The sequence below is a fragment of the Phaenicophaeus curvirostris genome, chromosome 12 (assembly GCF_032191515.1).
Source record: "Phaenicophaeus curvirostris isolate KB17595 chromosome 12, BPBGC_Pcur_1.0, whole genome shotgun sequence".
Classification (NCBI taxonomy): domain Eukaryota; kingdom Metazoa; phylum Chordata; class Aves; order Cuculiformes; family Cuculidae; genus Phaenicophaeus; species Phaenicophaeus curvirostris.
Genome location: NC_091403.1, coordinates 7,958,445 through 7,986,223, shown reverse-complemented (window position 1 = coordinate 7,986,223; position 27,779 = coordinate 7,958,445). Strand labels below are relative to the sequence as shown.

At 41.9% G+C, this 27,779-nt stretch overlaps 1 protein-coding gene across 1 annotated transcript in view; it reads left to right on the top strand.

The window, feature by feature from the left end:
• Positions 1-27,779, top strand: part of CEMIP (cell migration inducing hyaluronidase 1) — a 110,008-nt gene that overhangs the window by 51,323 nt on the left and 30,906 nt on the right. The window contains exons 2-12 of the mRNA XM_069866870.1: positions 4,236-4,339; positions 7,229-7,381; positions 8,069-8,207; positions 8,505-8,741; positions 9,228-9,407; positions 13,401-13,471; positions 14,145-14,240; positions 14,869-14,990; positions 17,511-17,652; positions 18,581-18,772; positions 27,563-27,738. Of these exons, the coding sequence (XP_069722971.1) occupies positions 4,264-4,339; positions 7,229-7,381; positions 8,069-8,207; positions 8,505-8,741; positions 9,228-9,407; positions 13,401-13,471; positions 14,145-14,240; positions 14,869-14,990; positions 17,511-17,652; positions 18,581-18,772; positions 27,563-27,738 (1,584 nt within the window). The 5' untranslated portion in view covers positions 4,236-4,263. The remainder of the gene's footprint in view (positions 1-4,235; positions 4,340-7,228; positions 7,382-8,068; positions 8,208-8,504; positions 8,742-9,227; positions 9,408-13,400; positions 13,472-14,144; positions 14,241-14,868; positions 14,991-17,510; positions 17,653-18,580; positions 18,773-27,562; positions 27,739-27,779) is intronic.

The following is a 27,779-nucleotide window of genomic DNA, read 5'->3' as shown; positions in this document are numbered from 1 at the left end:
AAGAGCAGAAGTAGCTATCCTGCTATCATGTGCTGGAGCTCAGAAATAATTTTCATTAGTGATTCCTAGAAATGTGTTTGTTTATTTATTTGTAAGGCTGTCTGAAGGCTTTAGCTGTGTTTGTGGCTGGGCGTGTGAAGGCTCCCCCTTCACAGTAATGTCACTGTAGCAAGAGCTGGCATGTCCTCAAGTCAGAAAGGCAAATGTGCTCTTCAAATCCATCTTCCCAGCTGGAACTAAAATGTAAAATTCCCCAACGGGGGTGAGAGGACAGTCACTGCCATGCAATGTCAGCAAGAAGGTAGCAGAGGTGCTAATTAAACAGTTCCTCCCTCTCAGGAATCAGCTTCCAAATTGATGTTGGCTTCCTTGCATAGGAATGAGGAATCATGCAACAAGGCTTCAGACCTAGCTGTCAGATCACTAAAACCTCAGCATCAGCTATGGCAGTGGCAGGGTCCAGATCTGGCCACCCAGAGCACGGGAGGTGCACCACGGCCCTGGCACTGAGCTCTCAGGGTCTCCTGGTGCATTTCACCTTGTGCAGATGGTCCCTAGGGAGCACAGACTTTATTTACAGGTCCTCACGAGTACCTGTGCAAACTATCATCTGCTGACAGTTCGCTCTAAAAGGCACCGTTTCCACATAAGCTTTTCCTGCTCTTCTCTGTGTATGGCTCTGGATCCCCCCTTCTCCCTTGTGCAGGTCTGTAGCCTCTTGCTTGGCGCGCTCTTACTGGACAGTAGGAGCCATCAGGTTGTGGGTGTGTTCCTTGTTCCTGTTTGACATCTTTTGCAGGGTAGATCAGGTAGCTGCTGCTTTTCTCCTGTCCTTCTTGTGTTTGTGCTGGATAATGCTCCTCTTATGACCCATTTGACACACCAGAAAGGAGCCTCATCTTCAGCAGATACTGGAGGTACAGCCTCCAAAGTCTGTCAAGCCAATCTTTAAAAGCATGTTAAGATACACAATATTGAGAGATCCTTTTAAAAAATTTTGGCACTGGGCTTGGGTAGGTGGGCCAGGAATTGTGAAAGGTGGCGAGTTGAGGTTGGAGCCTGGTGCGTGTTTCTAAACGGCTGGTTGTGCCGCCGCGGAGAGCTCTGCTCTGCCATCTGGGATTCGGGATGTCCGTGTGATCCCACCATGATGCCTGTGGAAATCAGATTATTTCTTTGCCCTTTTGCTCTGGGGATGGTCTGCTCTGTGTTATGTCCGGCGTTAATACCACAGGGAGGGTGGTGGATGAGGATTCTTGTCTGTGCAGTGCACTTTCTAGTACAGTATCGCTGCTGACACCTGCGGTAGCAGCCAGCTGAGGACTAATGGTTTCCACTTTTAGCATTGTCTGCTGCTATTATTTGGTTTTGGAAAGATCCAGCAGCTGGGAATGATTTCAGAAAGTCTGCCTTGCCAGATCCAGGGATATGAATCCCACTTGCCATTCATTGCCAGGCAGCTTTTAATGGCTGGATGAAAAAGCTTTTCTCACCCAAGAGAGGAGCCACAGATGGTATTTGGGAAACATTAGAGATGATAGACTTAGGAGGACACTCGTATGGCTGTTACACTCTCAGAGTGCTTGAATTTTCAGGGAGATTTGTTGACATAGCTGGTTACATCAGAGCTGAACTCGGCCATGTGGCGCCTGTTCAAGTGAGATGTAGTATACTGCTTATCCCCTGAGCTAACCAAACGGCTGGCTGGCAGGAGATAACTGCTCCTGAGCCTTCTCCAGCGGGAGACATCGATGAGAAGAGTTACTGTCTCTTCCCTCTCTTATATTTCGTAGTCTAATATATGGGAAAGATGCCTAATTGAGAGCCTTTGAAGGAAAATTCCTGAGATTATCCTCCAAGCAGCATTTTTCCAGCAATGTGTTAGTCAGAGCTGAATCAGTGGAGTCAGATCCTCTTGGCCCTCTTGGCTCTCAGCCTTTCCAACCTGAGTGCCAGTTGATACTAACACTGCGATGAACTCGGGCTCACTGCGGGCCGAATCAAACACCCTACCTGAGTCACAAAATAAGCAAGATGTTCTTTGGACTGTGGCAGCTCAGATACTACAAAAACACTGGAGCCTGGCACACAGCTGATGCCTCCACAACCGACATGACTTTCCCGTGTCCGATTGCTTGTTTTGATCTCTGCTCATGAAGATGGATGTAATCAGGGAAGCAGTCCCCAGCGACCAGCTGGGGATGTAATAGCAGAAACCATTTTTCACAATCTGACGGTAAGTACTGTCCCATTCCTGGCTCTAAAAAAACAAAGGTTGTGAAATTTCTTATACTAATTTCCTACCAGTTTGCTATCAGAAACAAGACCGTGAGCTGGACGGAGCAGAGACGCTCCTTTGAGTTTTTAATGAGCCAGAACAAAGGAATTTATTTGCTACATACAAAGTAACACAAGAAAAAATGCATACCACCTCCATCAAAAAATTAGTCCACTTTTTTGTTTCTGTGAACTCTTCTATCATCTGAATGTATTTTATGACCAATACCTTACCAGCTGGATCTGGTTTTATGCAACATGGTATCAACGCTATCAACCCACTGTAAGGACCATCCTATGGTATTACCACTTGTTTAGTTTTTCCTCTGTCGTTACGGCAGAATCTAGTGATTGGGTTTGCAGATTAGGCTGTGTAATCATCGTTAATAAATCTTGACATTTTAATGGTGACTGCTGTACTTTGGGTGTACCTCTAATAATGTTCATTTAAACGAGCTCTACCTTATCAAATGTTGATGGTTAATGCTGTTAAAATGTCAGAGGCGTGCAGCCTGTTTCTGGCGCAAATTCCACGGTGATGGTGTTGCTCTCTGATAACGTACGTCACTCAAAGTTATAGCGTTGCTAAGTGCATTCGTCTTTTCTGCTGTTCTATACCAGCATTTCAGCACCTAGCAGACTGTACTGAGCTCTGAGGCTGTGCTGTTTCCAGAGCTGTTGGCTGTCAAATACTTTATACCAAAGCAAGCAAGCATTTTCCTGCTAGAATATTTCCTGAAATATTTCATTCTAATGCTATTTTTAATACAAATATTGAATTACAAGTGGTTTGAATGTATCATTGTACTTTGACCTATATCACCTTCATGAAAATTGCATGCATATACACTGTAAAATTTGCTCCAGACTAAATCCTGGCTTCTTGGGTTTTTTGTTTTTGTTTTTTGTTTTTTATATTAACAAATGACATGAAAAGAAACAGGTGAGTTTTTGCCTTAAAGAAACTGGAGCATCCTGGAAGTTTTTTTTTTCAATTGCTTTTTGTTGTGCGTCTAACTAAGCTGTGCAATGCGTATATTTATCCTCTTTCATCACTGCAATGTGACATGACAGCTACAAATAAATTCCTTAGATATTCCTTAGATACTGGCTTACATGATAAAACCGAGGTCTACATGTGAATTTTAAACAGCGTCTTATGAAAACAGAACATTGACACCTACAGAAGTGGGTGCCCTTGCATATGTCAATAAAATGTCATGAGCTTTGGGCAGATCTGCAGAATCAATCACTAGACACTGGAGAGAATCACGTTAATTCTAACTTTGACTTTCATGACACTGCTTTTTTAATTTTGCTGGGGGTTGTCTGCTGAAGAAATGGAAAGAACATTTGGTTGACTGGTTTCAAAAGCAGCTTTTGCAAGAAAATTCTGGGCTGACATGTTAAATAGACAATGTTTTTTGGATCTGAAATCTAAGAAACCACGTGCTTTAGACTGGAAGCGTGACTACAGTTTATCTTGAGGGTGCACAAAACACCATTGCTAAAAATGTACGGGTAGTACAGGGGGAGAGAGATGCCATTGAAGGTTATTTCATGAAAACCTGTCACTCTGCAAATGCCTACTCTGTTGTGTTTCATTACTTCTTTGCACGTGTGAATATTCATCCCAAGAGAGTTTTGACACTCTTGATGTGTTTACACCGTATTCCTAAAGCGTTTTCGGTTACATCATGTAGCTGATTTCTGAGTGTGTATTTGGATTCCCAATAGGGTTTATCCTAAACCAAATAAAGGGTGACAAGCTGCCCTTGGCTTGTTGCTCTGTTTGGGCTGATCCTGAAGCTGTGTGAAGGTGTTATTAGCCATAAAACTCAGTAAGAGTGGAAGTGGGCTGGCAGAGAGCTGGATATAATGTTTTTTGTACAGTGCATGATTTTTGCATAAGCTAGAGGGGGAAAAAAGTGACATTTGCTTATATTCTTTCTTCACAGATATACAGAGAATTAAACAACCTGAAAAATGGCTCTACCTCCCTCCAAATATCTGGCCAAAACCTTCATTTTTCTTCTGTTTGCGGTCTCTTCTGTAAGCACAGGTGAGTTTTCCTGCAGTGGGGGGAAAGGGCATAGTTTGTAACACTGTTTTTAAAAAAAAGACATTGCTGGTTTAGATTTGAACAGTTTTTCACTCTTCTTCGTATAAGGAGAGTCAAGGACAGGGTGAGAAAACTCAGGAACAGATTTGTGATGTGCCAGTGCTCCCGGCTGAGGGCAGCTGCAATGGCAAAGACTGACATTTCTGAGCAGGTGAAAGCACCCTCAGGAATCCCCAGACTTTGCCACATATTCTTGAAACAAACTCAAATCCAACAAGCTGCCTAAGGAAATAAGAAAAGAAACCTCAGGTGCTACAACTGTGGCTGCGGGAGGGGCAGTCGAGCATTTTGCTGCAGTGCCCAAGCCCAGATGTGGAGAGCAAAGAGCTCTGGGGTGGGACATCCCTGCCCCTTAGGTTTTGTCTCTTCCAAGCAGCCCTTTTCCTAAGCAGTTAGGGAAGGGAGGAGGGGAAGTTTGGTATATATGTTCTAAATAGACCTAGTTTGGGGGCTTGAATTTAAAACAAAGAGACCATATGTCTTGCCCCAAAAGTTGCAGCTGCATGAAGCGCTATTTCATGGCTGTGCTCAGGCCCTTTTTGTCAAGGAGCAAAACATTCACTTAATTCCTTGTTCTGGGTAGAAGATGTACTCTTATTTAAAAAAATGACAGTGAGAATAATAATCCAAGCTGGTAAGGCACCTGGGCAGGCTGACAGAAGATGCTGCTCCGATGTCCTTGATGCAGTGGGTGCATTTGATGTGCACAGCTCCCTCTCTTTGGTATGAATTAGTCAATAAAACTGGGAATCAGGGTCCATTGTTCTGGATTGTGTTGCCTTTGCTGATTGTCAATCCAATAATCACCATAAATTCCTCTTGATTTCCCCTTGGGCTTCACTGTCTACCTCTCTGTTTCTAAATAATCAGTTTTGGGGCACAATTTATCTTTTGAGAGCGTAGGAAGCTCTTTTGGACACTAGTATAGCCGAGTAAATGGGAAATTGAACAAGCTTTTATACTGGCAACTTAATCTAGTTGATAAATTATACCTCTACCTTTGAATTGATTCTTTTGGTTTTATTTATCCTCTCATCATGAGCAAATTTTTCTATTATCCTTATTCCTACGGGAATAATGTCTCATCTTTTGAATTTGTTGTCAGTGTGTTTTGTAGCGATCTTTGAACATCTATTTACAAAGCAAGTGCCATTTCCTGCCTAAAATATTTATCTTTTCCAACTGTTATTAGTTCTGTGTGTCTTCTGGTAGGAACTCAGAAACTATGTCCTATTTCCCTCAATTACTGAAATTGGAAAAAGTGCCTCTGACATTACTGATACACTTTTAGTTTCCAGCTTGTATGAGTGATATCAAATCAGGTCTTGGATGGTTATCAGTACTCGCTACCTGGTAGATTACTAGCCCTCTCTGATTTGATCACATCATGTATACAGAAAAATTTTGCAGAGAGTCAAGTCGTCTGTTGCCCACACGGAACGCCCATTGCTTACCTTGAAAAACTGACAGTTAATGTGTCTCTGGAGGCACTAAGGCATGTCCTTGATCCAATTCTATTGTTTTCTTAAGGGATGGAATCGATGGAGGAATCTGAGAGGAAACTGAATGCACACAGACAGATTTTTTTTCTGTTGCTGTGGAATTGCAGATGCCCCTCAAATTTTCATAGTGGCAGCACACAACAGCTCCCCATCAACTGTGCCAGCACTGGGACGTGTTTCCTTGTGGGGATCCACAAGGCTGTCATTTTCACTAACTGCACGCTTTAGTAACTTTAATAAGTGCCAGACCCATAACCCTGGTAAAGCCAGGTTATTTTATCCTATGCCCATTATCATGGATCCATTATTGTGGATCCTGTAGTTTTCCAGTGTTATCTCTGTTTTAAAGGATAAAAACTGGAGAGCTGATGAGAACTCCCAACCCTTTCTGATGGCAAAGGGCTCATTGTTCAAACTTCCACTGATCTCAGCTTCCTAGGATTAGAAAGGTTTCTACTCTCAGAAAATATGCATCACACATGGGACTTTCACACTCGTAGTTTTGTTGATTAGAGTAAGATGTGAGGCTCGCGTATCAAGTGAGATTATATCAGGGAAATATTTTATCTTAACTAAATTCTTATGGCATGAGACTCTTGGATTTGGTATGAGAGCTGTTTAGACTAACACATCATGGCTGTCTGTAATCAAATTTGTGTGTGGAGACTGGTGATGTGTGAACACAAAGTGAATGAACCCTTATTGCTTCTGTCTGGAGAAGCTCATGAACCCAGAAGCTCTCTCTTGTGTGTCTCTGTTGCTTCTCTGAGTGAACTGGTAAATCGTTGGTGCCTGGTGTTCTCATGTTAGTTTGAGCATTTTTACTTTCCATCTCCAGTGAAAACACAGTATGCAAACACATTGAGGTATCTTCTTTACATTAAATGCAGCTTTTCAAACCTTGCAGGTGTTTGAGGGGCATTTTTAGAGGTAATAGTTGTTTTATCCTTTCATGAACAACTTCCATGGGTTTGTGAAAGGCTTTGTGTCTGGGTGGTATGAATGGAACTGAATGTCACTGCGGGAAGGGCTCAATTACAGCCTCTTCTTGGTAAGTTTTCTGGAACCTGCACCCCTGACGACTCTTTTGCATTGGTTAGCAGGTTTTTCCATGCTTCCAGAAAACCAAAAACCATTCAGCTTAAACTGTTGTTTGTTTCCTTTTGGTTGTGACCCACGTGTACTCTGCTGCACAAGGATATTGCTGTGTTCCAGGGAATCAGCAAAGGGGGGCACCAAAAATGATGCTGTAAAGATGCCCAGATATAGAGCTGTCTGTCTTGTACAAAACAAGTGACAACTGTCCTCACTCTCCATCTCTACACAGCAGAAGCAGCTGTGACCTGTCCTGATAAGGATCCTGAACTAGAAATCTGGAACCCAGGTCATGACAAAGAAAATCGCGTTGAAATCCATAATGGCAGGAAGCTCCTTCTCTCTTCTTCTGCAACTGTCCACTCCATCCACATCACTGATGGAGGTAAAATGTGCTGGTGGCAAGGCTGGGTGAAGTGTGGCTTCCACTGTGGCTGTTGGAATCACTCTGTCTTATGCTGGGAATGCTTCCTGCTTCTTGCTGAGAACTCAGTGGCTACTGGACAAATCCAGCTTTAATTTGGTGCAAGGGTGGGTGGTAAGAGAGATGCTATCGGTTCTTTAGTCATTTTAATCAACCTATTTCCTGTCCTTTCTAGAGAACTTACAAAAGCAGCTCAGTGTACTCATTTGTTCTACTTCTGCGATTTGCTTCAAAAACATTTTTTTACTAAATCGTTGTCCTGATAACGTCATACGGCAATAGTTGTGTTCTCAGGGTCTCAGGACAGGGCAGATCCATATGTGCCTCTTTGTCTTAAGGACAGAGTCATAGTGTTGCTGGTGGCTGCTGGCATGAATAGCTTTTATTCATCTTAACTCTGAATTTCTGTCTCAGTTTCAAACATGTCCTATTCCACACAAATCTCAATCACATTCTTCAAGAATTAAACTGAGTAGAAAAAAAAGCATGTAATGTCTTTTGGGCTTGTATTTGGAGCTTTTTTGGGGAGGATGGGCAGAATTTTTCAAAAACTTAGATGAGAGCCCAACACTGGTTCAGCACAATGGTACTATAACCTCTGATGAGCTGCTGTGTGTTAAAGCAAATGTCATAACCTTGTCTACTTAGGAAAACTGGTCATTAAAGACGATGCACAGCCTATAATTTTGCGCACTAGACACATACTCATTGAAAATGATGGAGAGTTACAGATTGGCAGTGAGATGTGCCCTTACCAAAGCAATGTGGTTATCATCTTATATGGGCGGTACGTATGCATGATAAAATATTATCTTAGAACTTTCTAGGATCTCTTCTCCACAAGTGAGAACAAAAATGTTCCTTAACATTACATTTTTCTTACATATACTTACCATCAGTGCTCTGTGGAAAGTTCAGTAGTATCTTAAACAATTTAAATGCTCTGTAAAAATAATATTTTTGTTGTGGTTTCAAATACTACTGGGGATGAACACTAGGGTGTTTGGGCATGCCAGAAAGCCAGCATGCACCACTCAGTTCTCAGATACAAATCCAAAACTGGTTCTTTTCCTCTCTTCCGCAGGGCGGGTGACGGCAGCCAACCAAATCCCTACTTTGGGCAGAAGTATCTTGGAGTAAGCAAAGGTGGCACTCTTGAGATCCACGGAAAGAAAAAGCTGTCCTGGACTTTCTTAAACAAAACCCTTCATCCTGGTGGCATGGAAGAAGGTGGATATTACTTTGAAAGGAGCTGGGGCCATCGGGGTGTCATTGTCCATGTTATTGATCCAAAGACGGGGACAGTTGTCCATTCAGATCGGTGAGTGACTTTTCAGCTGTCTAGATGTGAGGATCTTTGGGAACAGGTTGGGGACAGCATCACAGCAAGACCAGAAACACACATTTTAGCATCTTGTTCAAATGGGTGTTATTGAATGATTTAGTATTTGATAGGAATGGTTAGACTCGATGATCCGGTGGGTCTTTTCCAACCTGGTGATTCTATGATTCTATGATTCTATGATTCTATGACTGTATATACAATTCTTTCTAGATCAGTAATCTCCAGAACCAAAGAGTAAGTAGTGTTACTACCTTACTGTTCTGTAAACTAGTTTAATAAATTTGGCTTAACAGAAACCCCTAACATACCCTTTTAGACAAGTGCTTTTTTTTACGACAGGATAATGTCATTACTGCAAACAATAAAAAAGAGTTATTACTTTACAGTACTTATGTATTTTTCAGTACCTAAAGCTGTGATGCTCAGTGGAGTAAATGGTTTTTGGTGTTTTTATCACTTCAGGTTTGATACCTACAGAGCAAAAGAGGAAAGTATCCGTCTTGCCCAGTATTTGAGCAGAGTTGCGAATGGCATGATCCTGTCAGTTGCAGTGAACGATGAAGGATCTAGAAACTTGGATGACTCGGCCAGGAAAGCAATGACCAAACTGGGCAGCAAGCATTTCCTCCACCTTGGGTTTAGGTATGTGCCAGTCCTGCCAGTTCTCCCAGCACAGAGGTTTTATTATGTTCCTGAGATGCCCAAATAATTCCACTCTCTCAAAGGCACAAAGTTCTTTCACACGGAACAAAAATAAAAAGGAAACTTCTCAATGTGAAATTTTAGCAGTTAATTAGATAGTTTAAGATGCTCTGTGTCTATATTGGGTATTTTTATTAGCAGATTGGGGAATAGCCTATGATTCACGTTAAAAATATGTTTTTCCGAGATAATGTTCCCACAAGCTATTTTCCCAATTTATTTTCAGGCTTTCTCTTAAGGATTTAAGAAGCATGTCTACAAACACACAGGGAATTGGATGGGCTGAACATAGGGGAAGATGGAGTAATAGCCGTATAACCCTGACAAAATACATATATAGACATATGTACAGCATATTCTTCAGCTTGTCCAATACATATTCAGACTTCTGCAGCACAGAAATTTTGCAAGCATAAATTTATGCTGTGGACTGTAAATACTTGTATGGCCAATACACTGTCTGTGTTGGCAAACACACTGTTGAGAATATTTGCTATTTACCCAACTGTAACCATCATTTTTTTGTGTTTAACTGACTTTATGTAGGCTTTTTTTTTTTTTTTTAAGAGGCAATAAGCGGGTCATTCCAGAACACAAACACACAAAAATCTGTCTTACAGGGGGAGGTGATTCAACACAGCACTCTGTGAGAATAGACAAATGTCAGCTGGGCATGTACAGATGGAGGAAGATTTGGGGTGACTAATGAAGAGGTTGTGTCAGATATTACAGGTTCTTCTGTGCACCAGATAATGCATTTCAAAGAATCAACGAAGGCTGCGGAAATAGTCTCAGAAAACCAGGCTATCCCCATCAGTGCAATGCTCGCTCTCAAATACCCAGACCCTATATTAAAGCCCAGTGGCCTGCTGGGTTTCTTTTTGAAGACTGAAATTAGGAAAACAGAAAAATATTTTTGAACATTATACTTTTTTTTTTCCAATTGTGCAACGGGAAGAAATTGATGGGTTTCACATATGTTTATAAAAGTAAATTGTACTTGAGGTTTTTAGGTTGCTGTGGTGTTTTAATGTTAGTTTCTCACTTCTTCGCCACAAATGCTTATAATGGAAATACCATAGAAATTCATCCATGGAAATGTGGCTTTCACCATGGCTGTTGTTTGCAGTCAAAAAGCTAATCCTTGCCATGCTGTTGTCTGTAATACCACAATATTTCTTTATATAAATAATAGGGACATCATGGGTACCATAATACGGTAGTAGTTGATAAATGTTGCCTCCCATCAGCATGCTGGTATGTGGAAAATTACTTGCATCTTGGTGTATTATTTATAAGACTGTATTTTTAGGACTGTTCTCAGCATTTAAGTTCATCAGCTTTCAAAAACCCCATGTTGGATAGCAGCTGGATCCAGATTTACAAAGACAGTCAGATGGCAGAGTGGAAGATAGGCAACTTTTGCATATGTATCCAAGATTTTCTCCGTATACGAATTGAACTTCCACTTCTCTTTAGTGTAGCAAGGCTTGGACATATTTCAAACACATCTTTGACTTTGATTAGGGATGTCCGTACCTTACAGGTGCTTTTCAAAAATTTTTGGGAGATCTTAAAAAAATTTTCTGGAGGAGAAAATTACACACACACACACAAACATATTGTAACCCATAAGGTAAAATAAGTCTTTGACAGAGGAGAGTGGATGCACACCCTGTTACCACTCACTGCCCAGCACCTGGGGTTTGCTGGTCAGTCCTGTGGAGCCCAGCTCTTGGCTCTCAGGTCTTCTCAGCTCCCTGTGAAGAACTGGGTCTGAGACAGGAACAGTGCAAGCCCCAGACAGTAATTTGCCATAGGAAATTTCTGTTTCACAATTTGGTGAGGTGCCACTTGAGTTAGGCAGCTCTGCCTTAGGCTGGGTTGTTTTCTGACTGGGGATATATAGACAAATTCCTGCCTATCTCCAGTTGCTCCATATTCAGCCAGATTGTAAAGTTGTGCAAGTCTCTCTTGCTGTAGAAAAGCTGATGAGCAATGATGATTTATCCAAAAACATTTCTGTGCTCCTGGCACCTCTTTCAGTTGCCTATTTACTGAACATTAGGAATGAAAGGAGAATCTTGCATTTTTCCTCTATTGTTTTCTTTTTGAAAAGTGAGTTTGCTCTTTTAATCACGAGGGTTTATTTTTTTCTTCCTTCTACTAATAAATTAAAAGACAGCCTTTCAGCACTTGATAACACAGTTCTTCTCTTTGGAATCCCACCCAAACATCACTGATTTGGCTCTGGATTTACTGGTCCCTTCATTTAATATAGTCCAAACATATTGCATGTGTCCTTATGCATTAGGGTTGAATGACTTTAAAACTATTTTTAGTGATAAAATAACTGGCAGAAACAAGTATTTTAACAAATTAAATCAAGCCAAACCTTAGGCTGAAGAAACAAGTATTTTAACAAATTAAGTCAGGCCAAACCTTGGGTTGCAGAAGTAGGTGGCTTCTTATGCTTTAGATTGTTTTTCAGATTATTTTGAAGGCATCATCTTTTTTTGTCATTTGTTTCGCATCTGATGACCAAAACAACAACAATAATAAAAATGTATTTTGTCTGCTGAGTGATAAAGTGGCCTTCCTGCCCCCACCCACCTTCTCTCCTTGGATGGAGATCACAGCCCAGCAGTGCCTTTGGCATTTGGCGCACAGGCAATTTTTCCAGCAGGAGCATCTGGCTCCCTGGCAGCCTCCCGAGACGGTTGTGCTGGCAGCTTCTGCTGAGCCTTTCCTGTGCTCAGGATAAGGACACACCATTGGGACTGCGTCCCCCTGAGGAGCTGTGCCCGGTGCGCATGGGGGGCCTCGGCACAGCGTGAGGTGCACCAGTGCTCCCCAAAGCCTGGGGCTGCAAAGCCCAGCAAAGCCCAGCTCGAGCCAGCGGTGATTTGTGCGTGTTTGAGTGGCTATTTGTCAATGTCTGTATATGTTTTCTTCTGAAGTCCCAGAGTGGTTTACAGCTTCGATTCTATCAGCAGATGATAGATGTAAGGTGACCTGCGAGACTCAAAGGTGAATCTTGGTGCAATTGAAATCACTGGGTATTTATACCTATAGAGACATGATTTAAGCTGTGGGACTGTTTGCTAAATCCAGTCTCCCTACCACCCTAAAAGCATATTTGTTATTCTGTTAGTCAGTAAGAGCAGATATGCCCGAACTTCTATTTCAAAGGCAAAAACTCCCTCTTGACCCCCAATAACAGGGTTCACCTCCAGGGTTGGGAGGCACTTTGGTCTCCGTCTCCTCTGCTTACTCAGCCATGTGGTCATTTTCAAGTGTTGCTGATAGCATATTGAACCTACTCAACCAATAACCATCAGGCAGTGATGAACTTACTTCAGACATAGGATCAGACTTGAACAGACAACTCAGACTCATAAACATTTATCCCTGTTCAGTGTTCAAAATGAAGAAACTAGATATCCAGAGGCTAGGCCTTTTTTATTGCCCTTTGCCAGCCAGTCTGTCTATTAGAAATTCTCATGGGTCATTCCAAAGACAATTGTGATATACAAGGTTTCAGTGTGAGCTATATTTATTTAAGCATAACTGCCCTCTTTTCATATTCTTTAGTGAACGTGCACAAAAGAAAGATTTTCAGGCTCCCTAAGGAGTTGTCAGTGTCCCTTGGGTCTTCACACACAAGCTCCTTTAGATGTTCGTTTAAAAGAGAAACACAGTTATTACAGGAGTGTATTGAGCAGGGTTTTATCTTCAAGCTCCGTTCTCTTTTGATGTATTTACTGGAGAAATACATTGTTAAGATATTTTTAATATTAACTAAGCTGTTTGTCATACTAATCAGACTGTTTTGGATGTGATGCCCCTGCGAAATGCAAGAACGTTGTGCTGAAAAAAAAAAAGCATCTCATACGTGACATAACTTGATCATTTCTCATTTTCATTTTCCAGGCACCCATGGAGTTTTATTACTGTTAAAGGAAATCCTTCCTCCTCTGTTGAAGACCACATTGAATATCAAGGTAATTCATGCACAAAATGCTGGCTTAACTTTATCTCTGAACATTATTGGAATTATGGCCAAGATTAATTTAGTCACTGGACATATTGGACATTTAATTAAACACTCTCTGTATCTCTTGCTTCTCCCCATCAATGCAACTGAAAAGAGTATAACTTAGGTTATCCAAATCCTGAGATAAAAGGTGAGATAACCTGCACCAATGTAGATACATATGACTCTGGAGCCTGTACTGTGCCTTTCTTTGACACAAAGCTTTGGAACAAACCCAGTTCACTCTGGCTGGAAATTTAATCAGTGTATCCTGCACTGATAGCCTCAAATACTCCTGTAAAACCATTTGCTTGCAAGGTGAAGAGCCTTTTCATGACATTTTCAAGAGCATCTAACAATATGGCTTGCTACTACATCAAGTGAAAACAGCAATATATTATATATCATTATTTTTTTATCCTCCCTTGATTTTTGAAGATTTTTCCTCCTGATTGTCCAAGCAGTTCTAAATGTATCTGAAACTTCATTTGAAGATTGGTAACTTTTTCTGAAAGCTGTGCAGGACTAATTCTGGATAATGTAGCCAAAATATGCAGATGCACACATGGACTGTTACATTTTCAGTTCTGCCTTTTATCAATTTCTTTCAGTGATTTTACCAATGTTTGGGGTTTTTACAGGTCACAAAGGATCAGCTGTGGCCAAAGTATTCAAACTATTCAAAGCTGAGAATGGAGAATATTTTAACATCTCTTCTACTAGTGAGTGGGTTCAAGGTAAGAGAGTTGTGTGCCAATTAACTCAGCAGCAGACAGCTGAAAAATAGGGTGAATCATCCTTTTTATTGCAATCCTTTTCCATCTGGGAAGAGTGGACTTCCTATCTGCTGTTTACATCACTGCTAACCCAAGTAAAGAACACATACAGATTCTTTCCCCATTTGTCTCCAGGACACTGAATATCTGGCATCCTTTTTCCTTTACTGTACTGGGTATGAAATTCCATCTCTTATGATCTAAGAGATCACACATAACCTTTTACTTCTTTGGACTGTGTAGACATCATGGCCATGTTTCAGACACCATACAGTTACTGGTTGTAACATGATCTGAAAATCAGAAAAGGCAGCTAAGGAGGACACAGATCCAAAATCCATACCTATTAATAATGCTTCTGCTGCATACTCCAATTATGTAGCTTTTAATAACTCCAGTCTCCCTTAACTGGTTACACTTCACAGAATCATTAAAAGTGGCTGACAGACTGGCAGGAAGAGGCAGGAATCATCTCATCAGTGAAGAAACTTGTGAATTATATCTGAGATCATATTGTGCTTCATGCATTTTTGCTGCATTCATTAAGCTTGACTTTCAAATTACTTTTCTTGTTTGTACTTGTCTCCAGATGTACAATGGACAGAGTGGTTTGAGAAGCCTGATAAAGTGAGATCTAAGGACGTGGAGAAGCTTTCTGACTTCAAAGCTGCTCATCCTGATAAAATCTGTAGGCAACCCATTGACATCCAGGTAGGCGAGCTTACCACTCATTTTAGAGAGGTGAATCCTTTTTGGACTGACACTGAACGCCCAAATAAGTGTGCTTGTCAGTAATTTTTGTTTCTAAGAGGAGGGCAGCGACTATTTACTGCTCTAATACATAGCCAAAAAGATCTGGTATCCAATCTTGTATCATTCTGAGACAAAAATTTGTAGACAAGCTTCTTTCAGTAAATTCTGGCTTCTGGCATGAAAAGGAGTACAGATGGGATCATGGACAGCACAGATGCTATCATGGAATATGTGGTTCCCTGCTGGAACATTAAAAGCAAAAAAATGTGAAAATTTTGAAGTTTTTAAATGATCCTGAAAGGAACCTTACCTAAAAAATTAATCACAAAATGTAATGAGATGGTAAAGCTACCATGCTTAGGAGAAATCATATACAATTTCTGAGACTTGAAATGCCTCTTTAAGGCAAAAAAAAAAAATATTATCGCCCAAGCTTTTTCTTTTTTTTTGTTTTTGTAAGTCCTCACCCTATATTTTATACGTCTACATAGTAAAACAACTATAGCAGAAGCATTGCCTAGCAAAAGACTGTGGGAGGATGAACATAAGGTTCCTGCATACTCTGAACCAGTAGAGTTCTCCTTATTCACAAGAATGCAGCTATTGAAGTAAACGGGAATGCTGACAGTATGAGTGAAAGTTTCCAGGGCTAGATGTTATAAAGAATCTCCTCTTGAACACAGAGGAAAAAACTGCTCTATAACTTTCTGCCAAGTCTTAGCAAATTGACATTAATTTCTGCTTCCATGTACGTATATTAGAAGTGACAACTTAGTTCAAAACAGAGGTTGGATGTTTGTTGTGATACAGCCCCTTCTAGTGTGCATATTAAAAGAGAAACAAGAAAGATATTCTTCTGTTCAAGAAACAAAACTTTTTAAATCTTCTGTTAAATGACAGTTGCTTTTTTCCTCCATGTCTGTTAAAAGCAAAACATTTTTCAGTTTATCCTTCAGATCTTATGGCAAATCCTCAGGTAGTGTAATCTGGTGTTGCTCTTTGCCTTCATAAATTTACACTGATTTATACCAGCTAGCCTGCTCCAGCTATGCTGCCTACAGAAAAACTGAAGATATGATGATAGTAACAGACGTGTGGCACCGCTAGAGGCACATTCCTTCAGCTGATGGTGCTAATCCTAGACATGGAAGTGGAGTGCATGCATTAATAAGGAAGGTCTGCCTGAGTGAGAAAATCAGGATCGGACCCTTCATTGAAAGATGCCTTATCTCCTGGTGCCTTGTTAAAATGCACGTTGTTTGGATTGTCCAGTGCAATGCATCACATTTGCTGTGAAAGGATCAAAAGACTCGCAGGCTGTAGAGCCGGACTGTGAAATTTAGCATGATCCTGAGGGGTGACGTTGCTCCAGCAGGAACAAAGGGGAGGCTACATATCGCACTGCTTCTTGGTATGATGCAGCCTTTTTCCTCAAGGCAGCTCTACAGGCTAGTACTTGTATGCGAATAAAGGCCACCTCTTCTTCTTCCTTTCAGACCAATGGCTATTGGAGCAGCTTTGTTTTTTTTCTTAGAAAGACTGATCCATGCAAAGAAGAAATGAGACCTCCACCTCTTTCTTCTGCAAGCCTCACACATAGTCTAGCGACAAGCAATGAAAGAAGTGCAGTGAAGAGGCTTGAAAAGATGAGTTTGTTTGGGTGAAAGCATCTGTGTTTAATGTTTTCATCTGCCCTCAAACCAATGGCAAGAGAAAATCTAGGGCACCAAGGCAGATGTTAGTGAAGCTCAGAACACTCCTTCCAAAAAAAGCATATGGTATTAATATAGAATCATAGAATCACCAGGTTGGAAGAGATTCACCGGATCATCGAGTCCAACCATTCCTATCAAACACTAAACCATGTCCCTCAGCACCTTGTCCACCCGTCCTTTAAACACCTCCAGGGAAGGTGACTCAACCCCCTCCCTGGGCAGCCTGTTTCAGTGCCCAATGACACTTTCTGTGAAAATTTTTTTCGTAATATTCAGCCTGAACCTCCCCTGGCAGAGTTTGAGGCCATTCCTTTCCCCTGTCACTTGGGAGAAGAGCCCAGGTCCTTCCTCTCCACAACCTCCTTTCAGGTAGTTGTAGAGAGCAATGAGGTCTCCCCTCAGCCTCCTCTTCTCCAGGCTAAACACCCCCAGCTCTCTCAGCCGCTCCTCATAAGGCCTGTTCTCCAGCCCCCTCACCAGCTTCGTTGCTTTTCTCTGGACTCGCTGCAGAGCCTCAATCTCAATATAGGAGAAAAGGTACGCACCTAGCAATACTCTATTCAGCTTGTGGCTATAATAGCTGTGTTTGAGCACCAGCTGGAGTGCCGGCAGGATAGCACACGTAGTAGTCACAATGTTTTGTTATACAGCTGTTGTGCATCACCTGAAACAAACCAAAAGCCTCTTCTGGCAGTGTGGATGTTTTGGTGAAATCTCTTCACCTCAAGGTATCACTTGTTTCATATTTCTGTTCTCATTTCAGGCGATGACGCTTGATGGAGCTAATTTAACAACTGAAGTTTTCTACAAGAGTGGCCATGATTACAGGTTTCTGTGCCACGGCAAGGACCAGACAGGCGAGGGATGCCAGAACTACAGAGTACGGTTCCTGTGTGGCAAATCTGGTATGTGCCTCATGTTTGAAAGCCAGAACAGGGAGAAGCAGAAGTACTGTCTTCTTATGACTGGCTCTTACAAAGGGCAAGAACAACTTGAATAATTTCCCAAGCTAAAACTTCAGCTGGGCTATTGACAATGGACACATAAAATGGCTTAAGGTTTATCTCAGGAAAAACTCCTGAGCACTAATAGAAGAAACAGGGTGGTGTCTCAAAAACCCAGCAAGGCTGTGGCAAATACTTGCAAGTCCCTAATTGTGAATGTCTTGTCTTTTGCTAAAGCGTTTTGGGATGGAGTAGTATTAGTCATAGAATCATAGAATCACCAGGTTGGAAAAGAGCCACTGGACCATCGAGTCCAACCATTCCTATCAAATACTAAACCGTGCCCCTCATCGGAGTGTGAAAAGGCAGCAGGTTTTCAAAATAATACTTTGTTTTGTCATTATCGATTCTGACACCGCTGCCCCTAACCAGATCATTAGAGAGGTCATTAGGATTCTTCAGAGGTCAGCTGTGGGGAAAAGTAGTGTGGAAGATGGTTGTTTTGCTGGAAAAAACAGTCATTACTGTTAAAGACCACTTGGCTGCTGTAAATAGCATTGCCCAGCACCCACAAGTGCCACTGCTAAGTGGGTGTGGTGAAAACAAGCCACTAAGAGCTACATTTAAATTTAGTCTTGGGACTAGCGGAAAATCTACCTGCCTGCCTCCTTCCTTTTCTAAAGGAAAACACTTTCTTGTTTGCTTGCTTTCCAAGCCAAAGCCAGAAAAAAAAAAAAGTTTGGAAGAGTTAACTTCTTTTTGATTTATGAGGAAATAATAATTTTTGGTAGCGTTCCAGGCAAAAAGGAAAAAAGAAAAGAAAAGTAAGAATTTTCTGATAAGATTAACTGAATTCTCTGCTTCTCCACTCTTGCATTCGGTTTTTCAGTGAAACCAAAGCTTACGGTAACCATTGACACCAATGTGAATAGCACAGTCCTGAATCTGGTGGATGATGTGAGCACATGGGAACCCGGAGACAGGCTGGTGGTTGCAAGCACTGACTACTCCATGTACCAGGCAGAGGAGTTCGAGGTACTGCCATGCAAAGCCTGCAGACCCACGCAGGTCAAGGTAGCAGGTAAGGTGCTTCATCTAGTCATGCCCGTGTCATTTGCACTGAGATAACTTCGTTAAGAATTGCAAAAATTTGGAAGACCCATGAATCTGACAGTTATTTTTTAGGTGCTTTTGGGAAACATAGGTCTTTTGTGCTTGAAAGCCATCCAACCTGACTTTGGTTCCTTCTGCCTTCCCCTTTCATAGCTGGCTCCATTTTCTTTGTCTTCAAGCACACTATTGGATAGATGTATTTATTTAAGAGGAACAAATACAAGTCTTGTATTTGAACGTTCAGTTTTATATAACTGTATTTGAAAATGCGTCACTTCCTAGAAAGCAGGAGATGAGCACAGCTGGTCTGAAGAGTGAGCTGGGGCAGGAGTGGGCTGTGAGAGACTGCAAGGCTATGAAGTAATGCGCAGCTGCCTATCTTCCTATGAAAGTTATATTTAACGAGAACTGTAATCTTGCATTTTAGAAATACCGCCTTGCACTACTGAAGCTACTGTTTCTCTTTTTCCGTGTCTCTAGGCGGCATTGCTTAGAGGTGATGTATTAACCAAGCGTTTCTGGCATCACGTGGCCAGTGAGTTGTCCTGAGCTACAGCACTCGGGGAGGTGGAGTCGGTAGAGTGGTACCCGAGTTAGACACAGGAGCAGGATGGTTAGCAGACCCCCAGCATTTTTCTCTTGAAGGCAATTAGTTCAAATCCAGAACAAATTGCTTTTGATGAAAAGACATTGCAGACTAATGATTGTAAAGTGGCCTTCAGATATTAAGTCCAATTAAGTAGCACAGACTGATATGAGCATAAAAGTGAAATCCAGGGCAGGAGATTTGCATCACTACTTCAGTCTATGAAGTGGCCTTTTCCTTCTAGGACTAGATTTTGGCACACTGCTAAAGAGATTACTGCCTCTTCTGTGAACAGAGCGAGAACTTTTAATATTTTAAAAAAGCAAAAGTGATTTTACAATATAAAAGTATATTACAGCTGAGGCTGTGTGGCAAAGGCAGCATCTGCCTGGTGGCAAATCATGCAGACCATGTTATCTTTGCTTGCACAGTAGCAATTGCTCTGGGCAGAGGTTTAGTCTACATTTACAGTAACATCTTTCTGAGAAACCATGAAGGCGTTTGGAACATCCAATGCACCAGGGAGTTTGCTCAGTTCTGTGAAATGAACTACTTCTTCATTATCTCTGATGCAACATCTTCTGGAAGGTTTGAATATACTTCCTTTGGCAAATGCCTCCCCACAGAGCTCTAGGTCTTCATTGTTGGATGCCCTGAGAAAGACATGTTCATCAAGCCAAGAAAAATGTTATTCATGGTTTGAATGTATCATAGTCTTATGACTTAAAATGACTAGTACATTCAAAGAAGACACATGTCCAAGTCGAATATTTTTCTTGAGCAACTTTTGAGCTATTTGTAAAGCTGTACCAGACTAGTATAATACAAGTCACATCATGAAGATGATCTTGGAAGATCATCATTAAAAATAAAGATGACATAGGTGTATTTCTCTTAGGCTTCCCATAATCTAATGGATCTGTGAAAATGAAGTAATTCCATTTATCTTCTATAATAATGGCAACTAAGGTTGTTGAAGGATATTAATAAAGGGTTAAAACCAACAAAAAAGTTCATGTGAATTTCAAGAAACGAAGCAGTGGAAATGCTTGTTGAAGTAATTGAGCTCTTGGTCTCCGATTACTCTTTAGAAGAATTAAGACATTCCTTTTATTACCACAAATGACATGAACACCAGAGCCAAAGTCTGCCCTTACTTATATCCAGGCAACTCCATTGACGTCAATGGGATTTCACCGATTATATAAGTCAAGGCAAAATCTGATCCAGTAATAAAAATCACATCCAACTTTCTTGCAACAAAAGCACATTCACACTAGAAAATGAAATAATCTTCCTGATTCTAAGTTCAGTCTAGATCAAATACCACCTGGGCAAGGCTGAGATCTCCCCTGTCTTTAGGAGCAGGAGGTCCTTGAGCTGCTCTGTGCTTGGCCATAGTGCAATGTCATCTGTTGCCCTGTGCCATGACATACAATTGGACAGGATAAGGATCGCTAATGAGCCAGGGAGTGGGTGATCTCCGTGCCTTCTTCCCTTCATGATGCCTGCAGGGCTCTGCCTGTGCTCTCCCTTCCCAGCCAGATGGGCGGCAATGCCACGGTGGTGGATTTTGAGGTGTACTCATTGCAGGAGGAGGCAAATGCCACCACACTGAGCTCTTGGCTTGTACTGAAACCTGTCTATGCATGGGTGTGCATGCATGAATCCACTGTCCCGTGTTGGGGTTCAATTAACTACCTGTGAGACTTCTATTCAATAGAGCTTTATTTATCCCAATGGCTCATCAAACATCATGTGAAAGGAGAATGGCTGACAAACAGCAAGTGCATAAAAATAGCCAGCAGTGTTCTGGCTTCTAGCCTTAGTGCAGGTGAGCAGCCCCTGCACAACCTATGCTTGTGCAGTATCATTAGACTCTTAGTTGCATGCAAAAGATGTTCATCGTCAATGCCTGGCTACCTTTTGCTATGTAAGAAATGCAAGATTGCTTTGCTTCTTCTGAGGAAAGACTTCCACACAGATATATTTATGTACCTGGTCTCAGAGAGATGTCATTTGTAATCCGTGGGGTGGCCTAATTTTCCGAGGAGATTTACTTTAGCAGCTGACAACTCCAAAAATCTGCCATTTGAAAGACAGATGATGAAACCTTTTGTACCCGTGATGGTTTATACCCTTTCAATCTTTATTTTTTTCCTTTCCATTTTTTTTTAAATGAAACCTAAATGTCTGGTCTGAACTACTTAAGAGTCTTTATTTAAAAAGGGCAGAAAACCTCTGCTTTGTGGACAGACAATTTGGCGTGGCAGCCACTTGGCACACCAAAGTTTAATTATAATTGATGTTCTCATCATTTAATAATATGTGAAGAGACATGGTTTAGCATATTGTGCCAAATAAGTCAATCTTGTTAGTTAGCTCATGTCCTATTTATACATGATACTTTCTGATGAAAGCTCATGCTTTCGTTACTTGCTAGAAATGGATTGATTAGAGGCTGATCTTTTCAAAACAACCTAAGAGCATTAATACACAATTCCCATCAGGTTTTCATAGGTTTTGGATATCTAACTGTGGACTTCTACAAATCACAGAGTAGAAAGCACATCAGGGCACCCAGGTACTGATATTGCACACTCCTTTATTGCAATAATTACACTAATATCAAAACTGCGGCTTCTATGAATAAGTGTGGTTTGCATAAGGACTTAGGTCTGCAAATCCTGCTCCCAGTCAAATGGTTGCTCACTTAAATGGAGCTTTTTTTCTCCACTCGCCTCCTTTGTTTAACTTTTTTCTCTTGTAATTTTTACGCTTAGATTATTTTCTCTGTGGGAACAGATTAAAACTGTTTGATCTTCCAACTTCACAAGGTTTGGGGAGGGACAACAGTACAGGGCAGAGGGAGGGAGGAGGAAGGAAGGAAGGAAGGGTTGTGTTGGTATGATAGAATTGGATAGTAGGAAAGATCAAGTATTTTGTCTAGTTTCCCTGGGAAACAAGTCTTATCTACATCTTGGTTGCTCTGTATGAAGCTGCTACCAGTGCTGATAAGTTTCACCATGGAACAAAAATGATGAAATGCTCTTTTGTGCTCCTATATGCTCTTGATAAAGCATGAAAAAACCTATTTGTGCCTGGCACAATTACTCTGATTATCCCGCATACTGGTGAATATATGATTACAAGCCCACATATCTTAAATCCTGCTTATTCATTTGCAAATACTACAGAGATATGGAGTTTACAGTGATCCTGTTCACGCAGAGAACTTTGAATTAAAAATGTGAACACATAGTTGTCTAACAACTTCACAGCCTGTGTCAGCACTCACCTTGTGCTGTAAGGATGGGAGCAGTTGCTCTTATCAAAATTCACATGCTTATAGGGATTTAGGGGATTCTGTTCAGAAGTTGGCATCATTTGAGATGGAACTTGTCAGAAGCTCTTTTTTTTTAAAGCGGCCCTGGTGCTTGAGGACTGGGCAGGAAACGTTGTGGAATGGCCCTTTGACAGTCTTTCAGAGCTCGCTCTTCTACCTTTGGACATTGCCTAGAAGACTTAAAAGAAACATACCCAAGTTTCATAGCAGTTCTGAAGGTCTGAGTTTGAGCCTGATTTAAGTAAGGATTTGATCTGTTTGTCCACCAGACCTGCCTAATCTTCCCATCCCAGCTGCAAGAACTTATGTGTCGGGATAAGGAGAGGAAAAACTGGAAGGTCAGAGAGGTGGCAACCTAGCATTTACAGCAGAGTGTCGGTAGATTGAGTAGCTGCTGCAGAAGGAGAACATGAGGTGGGACAGGAATGGTCTTAGGAGAGAGTGTGATCCTGCTGTTGGGATGAAACACTAACAGACCTCTCAGTGCTCAGTTAAAGCTAGTGCGAGCAGGTGCACTGGTTTCAGCTCACATCAGTCCTCCTCTTGCACCTGCCTGCAGCAGCAGGTTCCACTCATTTCAGCCTTGAACTACACAGCTACAGAGGTTTTGATTCAACTTGGCATTTAGGCATATGTTTAATAACAGCCACAAGAACTCAAGGCTCTTCCCGCTCTTACAATTGGAGGGTGTGTTTCTGACCTTTGTAGGACACAGGAGCTTGAAGGAGAAAAGGGATGAAAGGCTATCACAGGGCGAGTTACCCAGCAGAAAGCTGTCGCAAGAAGGCTTAGTTAGATCTTGAACTCCTTATTAAGTTTCATCCTTTCTGCTGCATGTCTTTTTACTGGAAACTTAGTTTTCCATGTAAAAGTTATGAATTCAAGGAATATTTCTTTATTAAGACATCAGGTTTTGCTGCATGACTCAAGAAGCTGGCCAGCTCACCCAAACCGTACTGTGTTGCGTTACAGGCTTGTGGTTTAGGGGTGCAATAGCAAACTCCATCAAGATAATTCAGAATAATGAGGATTTGACAGGATGCTTGTGTGAACGTTTGTTGGTTATTAAATATAATTAATAGGGGCATTACCAGAAGTGATGACAGATGCTTGGCAGAAATGCTAAATCTGACAGAGGTCTGGGCTGGCATCTATAATGAGTTGAATCGATCTGAAAGATGCCCTGAAGCACTCGCTGTCACTGGATTATGTGGGTTGAACAGACAAGTTTGTGTTTAGTATTTCTTTTAAAAACTCTTGTTTAGGAAACATTAAAAGACCACAGGAGAGAAGGTGTTAGCCTTAGAGAGCCCGAAGGAGAACAAAAGACCCTTTAGCTAAACAAAAATCCATGAGCATCTTAGTTTACTTTATCTTCACCAAACCCAGACCTTCAAGTGCCTGTGTCAGTTCTGAAAGGGAGATAGAGCAGTCTGTGTCATTTAGAGCCAAGGCATTTAGGAATGCGTGAGAGCACCTGCGAGGGTTTTCAGAGACATCTGTCTAACTTGCTAGAGCTGGACTCCCTTCCACATCCATAGCAGCTGAAATATTTTTAGAACTCCGCCCTTCCTAGGTTTGATAAGGCCTGAACCCGGGTTTTATGGCTAGGGTCAAGTATGACAGGTTTTCCTGGATCTTTGTGCAGTTTGGAGAGACTCTGAATTGCTATGTTGACATAAGTGTGTCCTTGATTAGTGGATCATCTCTGTTTATCTTATTGCATACTTTCTTTTAATAATTACCTTGTCCTCACCAACAACTGATGACTTCAACAGTCACTGTCTTGAGTAATAAGCATGGAAGTGTGCTCATATTTTGCTGAATCGAGACTTCTACCAGGCAAGCCCACACATTAAAGAAGTTATTCCCTGTGAATCTACATTTTGCTAACTGGAGGCACCAGTATGACAAATAGAACAGCAAACCAGGGCATTTTTCCTAGTCCATTAGACATGCCTGCTGTGGGGAGACGTAATTCATGTCACTGCAGGGCTTTGTTTAGTTTAGATTATAACATGGCACAAGTTGGTGAGGCAACATCTGTCTGTGAGGGATGCAGCGAGCCCAAGCCTAAAAGAGGAGCTGGTGAATCAGTGACTCCTGGGTCTGTGAGCAGTTGGGCAATCGCAGGCATTGGCTTTGATGCTGAAGCAGCAGACGTGTTCCTCCCACGTTCAAAGCACAGTGTTGCCTTTTTAGCATCAAAGCACTTTGGTATCAGTTTGCAAAACCCCTGGCTTGGGTTTGCCCGTGGTCGGTGCTTAAGGTCTCAGATACCATGGCTGCTTTCTAGGCAGGCTGTGAGCAGCAGCCTAATTTCAGATTTGCAGTTCTACAGAGTGAGACTCCCTGAACTCACCATGAAGCAGTCCTTTTTGGGTTTGTTTTGGTTTTTTTCATGCTTGTCACTAAACCTGTGGCTCCGTGGAAGTACCGCGTGTCTATAAATGCACATCAAGGTGCTCCTGGCCCCGTGAGAAGTGCCTGGTGCTGGAGTGCTGGTTCTCAGCAGGCATTTCCAGCACCTGAGAGCTCCTGGGCCAATGCCTGCCTTCCATGAGTTGTTTCAGAAGCGTGGCCCCATTGCCATGGGGAGCTTCAATTTCTGGCTGCCTCGAGGAGAGGGTTGTTTTTCAAAACTCTGTTAAAGGAGCTATTATTCAAAATCCACTTTTACATTAGAAGGGAATTGCTCTCCATCTCTCCTTTTATCTCCAAACAACTCAAGTCAGCAAAAGCAGAAAGTGAAAAACATGCACCAAAGGAGTTATATTTAGAAACTGGTTAGTCCGTATTTAACATTCCTGTCAGTGCTTACAGTATTTTGCATGTCTGGACTGGTGTTAAATTAAATTAAACACATGCAAGCATGACATTTATTATTCTAGAGCTCAGCATATGAATAACAAAACTGGCTATCTAATTTCACTGCCAGAAATCCTGGAGATGTGGCTTTAAATAGGATGTTCTTATGATTATCTGAACTTCTTCCTGCATTTCAGTAAATGAAGGAAAGGTCAGCTCTGGGGGAAGCCGAAAAATAACAGCTTAAAACAGTTTCATAATGAGAGGCTGTGCTACCTAGCAGATTCTCTAAAGGGTCCAGCACAGGGTATTCTCACGTGGAGGACACTTTTTGAACGTATGTGAATAAGGGAAGCAAAGCTGCTTTTTGAATGGGCTGGGTCTGGTTTTGTCCACACACCTGGCAAGGCTCACTAGCTTCAGGGCAATAACATGAGGAAGCTCAGGACTTTCCTAGGAAGGCAACTGTGAAAGTGGACAAGGTGCAAGCCTGCGGCCCGTTGCAGCCCCTCACTGCTGGGGCTGGATGCAGAGTTTGGAGGAGCCTCATCTGCCTACCACAGTCCTGAGAAAAAGCTTCCACCTGTTATGCCATCCCCACTCCTCTAGTTAACAAAGCGTGTTTTTTTCACATGCTCACATTACTTTGAGAGGTACAGAGGCAGAGGGCACATGTAGTGGTGTGAACCTCATCCCACAACACAGCAAGGTGGAGCACTCACCCTTCCCAAATCCTAATGTTACCATCAAACTACACTGCTTCCAGCTGCAGAAGAGGGAGTGGATGGTGTTTGCTTATCTTTGTTATAAAAATGGACCATCATTTTTTGGTTAAAAACAAGACTGTTTCAATGTTTGAAATCCTCCCCTTGACCTAGCACCTCTGCTTAAACACAAAGTACTTTGCAGCGATAGCCAGGCTTCAGGCTTGCCATTTGTTTCTAATTATGGATTTGAATGATTCTATTGAAATTAAATACATGCAAGTGTAGCATTCCTTAAAGTTCAGTGTTTACTTAGAGTTTATTACTTATTTTTACTGGAATAATACAGAATGTAGTCAGTAAGATGAACCTTTTCCCAACTGCATTCTCTGCCGAAAGCTGTGGAAAGAAAGGAAGGAGTATGAATATGTTTGAATGAAATTACAGCAAAGAGATTGTTTTGCTTTCTAGACAGCTGCACTGCCTGGACTTCACCCCTTTCTGGTCAGGCCAGGGAAAACTTTCTCTGCTTTTAACCCCTCCATGGAGCCAGGGGTGTGCGTGCGGAGGATGTTACGAGTAATTTGGCTTGGCAAAGGGCGTTGTGGCATGGGGTGGGTGGAAGTCACGTCAACTCCGACTGCACCAGTGCAGAGGGAAGCATTGAGAAAAAGTTGGAGATATGAAGGTGAATCTAAAATATAGAGATTTGGGAGGGTAGGCAGCAGAAGGTTTCACAGCCCTCAACCTGGATAAGGGGTTGCAGTTGTCCCAAGGTATGGTTTCCACAAAACTTTCCTACCAGTCCTCTCTCTCCTTCAGTTAACAGCCACGGTGTTAACAGGATCAGACTAATGCTCACTCCTGGGCAGTGTCATGGGATCTGAGAAGCTCCCAGTGTCTCACTATAGGAAGTGCTGAACTGACCTTGGGGATTTAGATTTTAAATTAGCTACATCATCAATTTTATTTGTATTGGACATTCATATAGGGCTGATTTCAATCCAAAGTATAAAGGTCTTGAGTGATCCCTTTTCAAGGTAGGAAATGTGTTTTGTCTAACAGACTGTTGGTTTAACTCTCTGGCTAAATGAAGCAACTTAAGACCAAAAATCCCACTTCCTCTGTTGCAAATATCTCAGCAAGACCTTGGGTGACACCTGTGCTCCAGCCTTACCTCCTTTGAGGAGTTGGCCAATGTTTTTGCTGACTCTATTACTCCTTTTATTATCATGCCAACCCCACCACAGGAAGGACAAGGGGAAACCAGCAGCTTTGGCAGAGTAACTCTGAAACTGGATCTTGTTTCTTTAGGGAAAGCAACCTACCTCCACATTGGTGAAGTTGTTGATGGTGTCGACATGCGGGCAGAAGTGGGGCTGCTGAGCCGCAACGTTGTAGTGATGGGCGAGATGGAGGAGCAGTGCTATGAGTACAGCAACAAGTTGTGCTCCTTCTTTGATTTTGACACCTTTGGGGGACACATCAAGGTAGGACTGGAGCCCTCTCCTTGCACTTTTCTCTTCCCAGC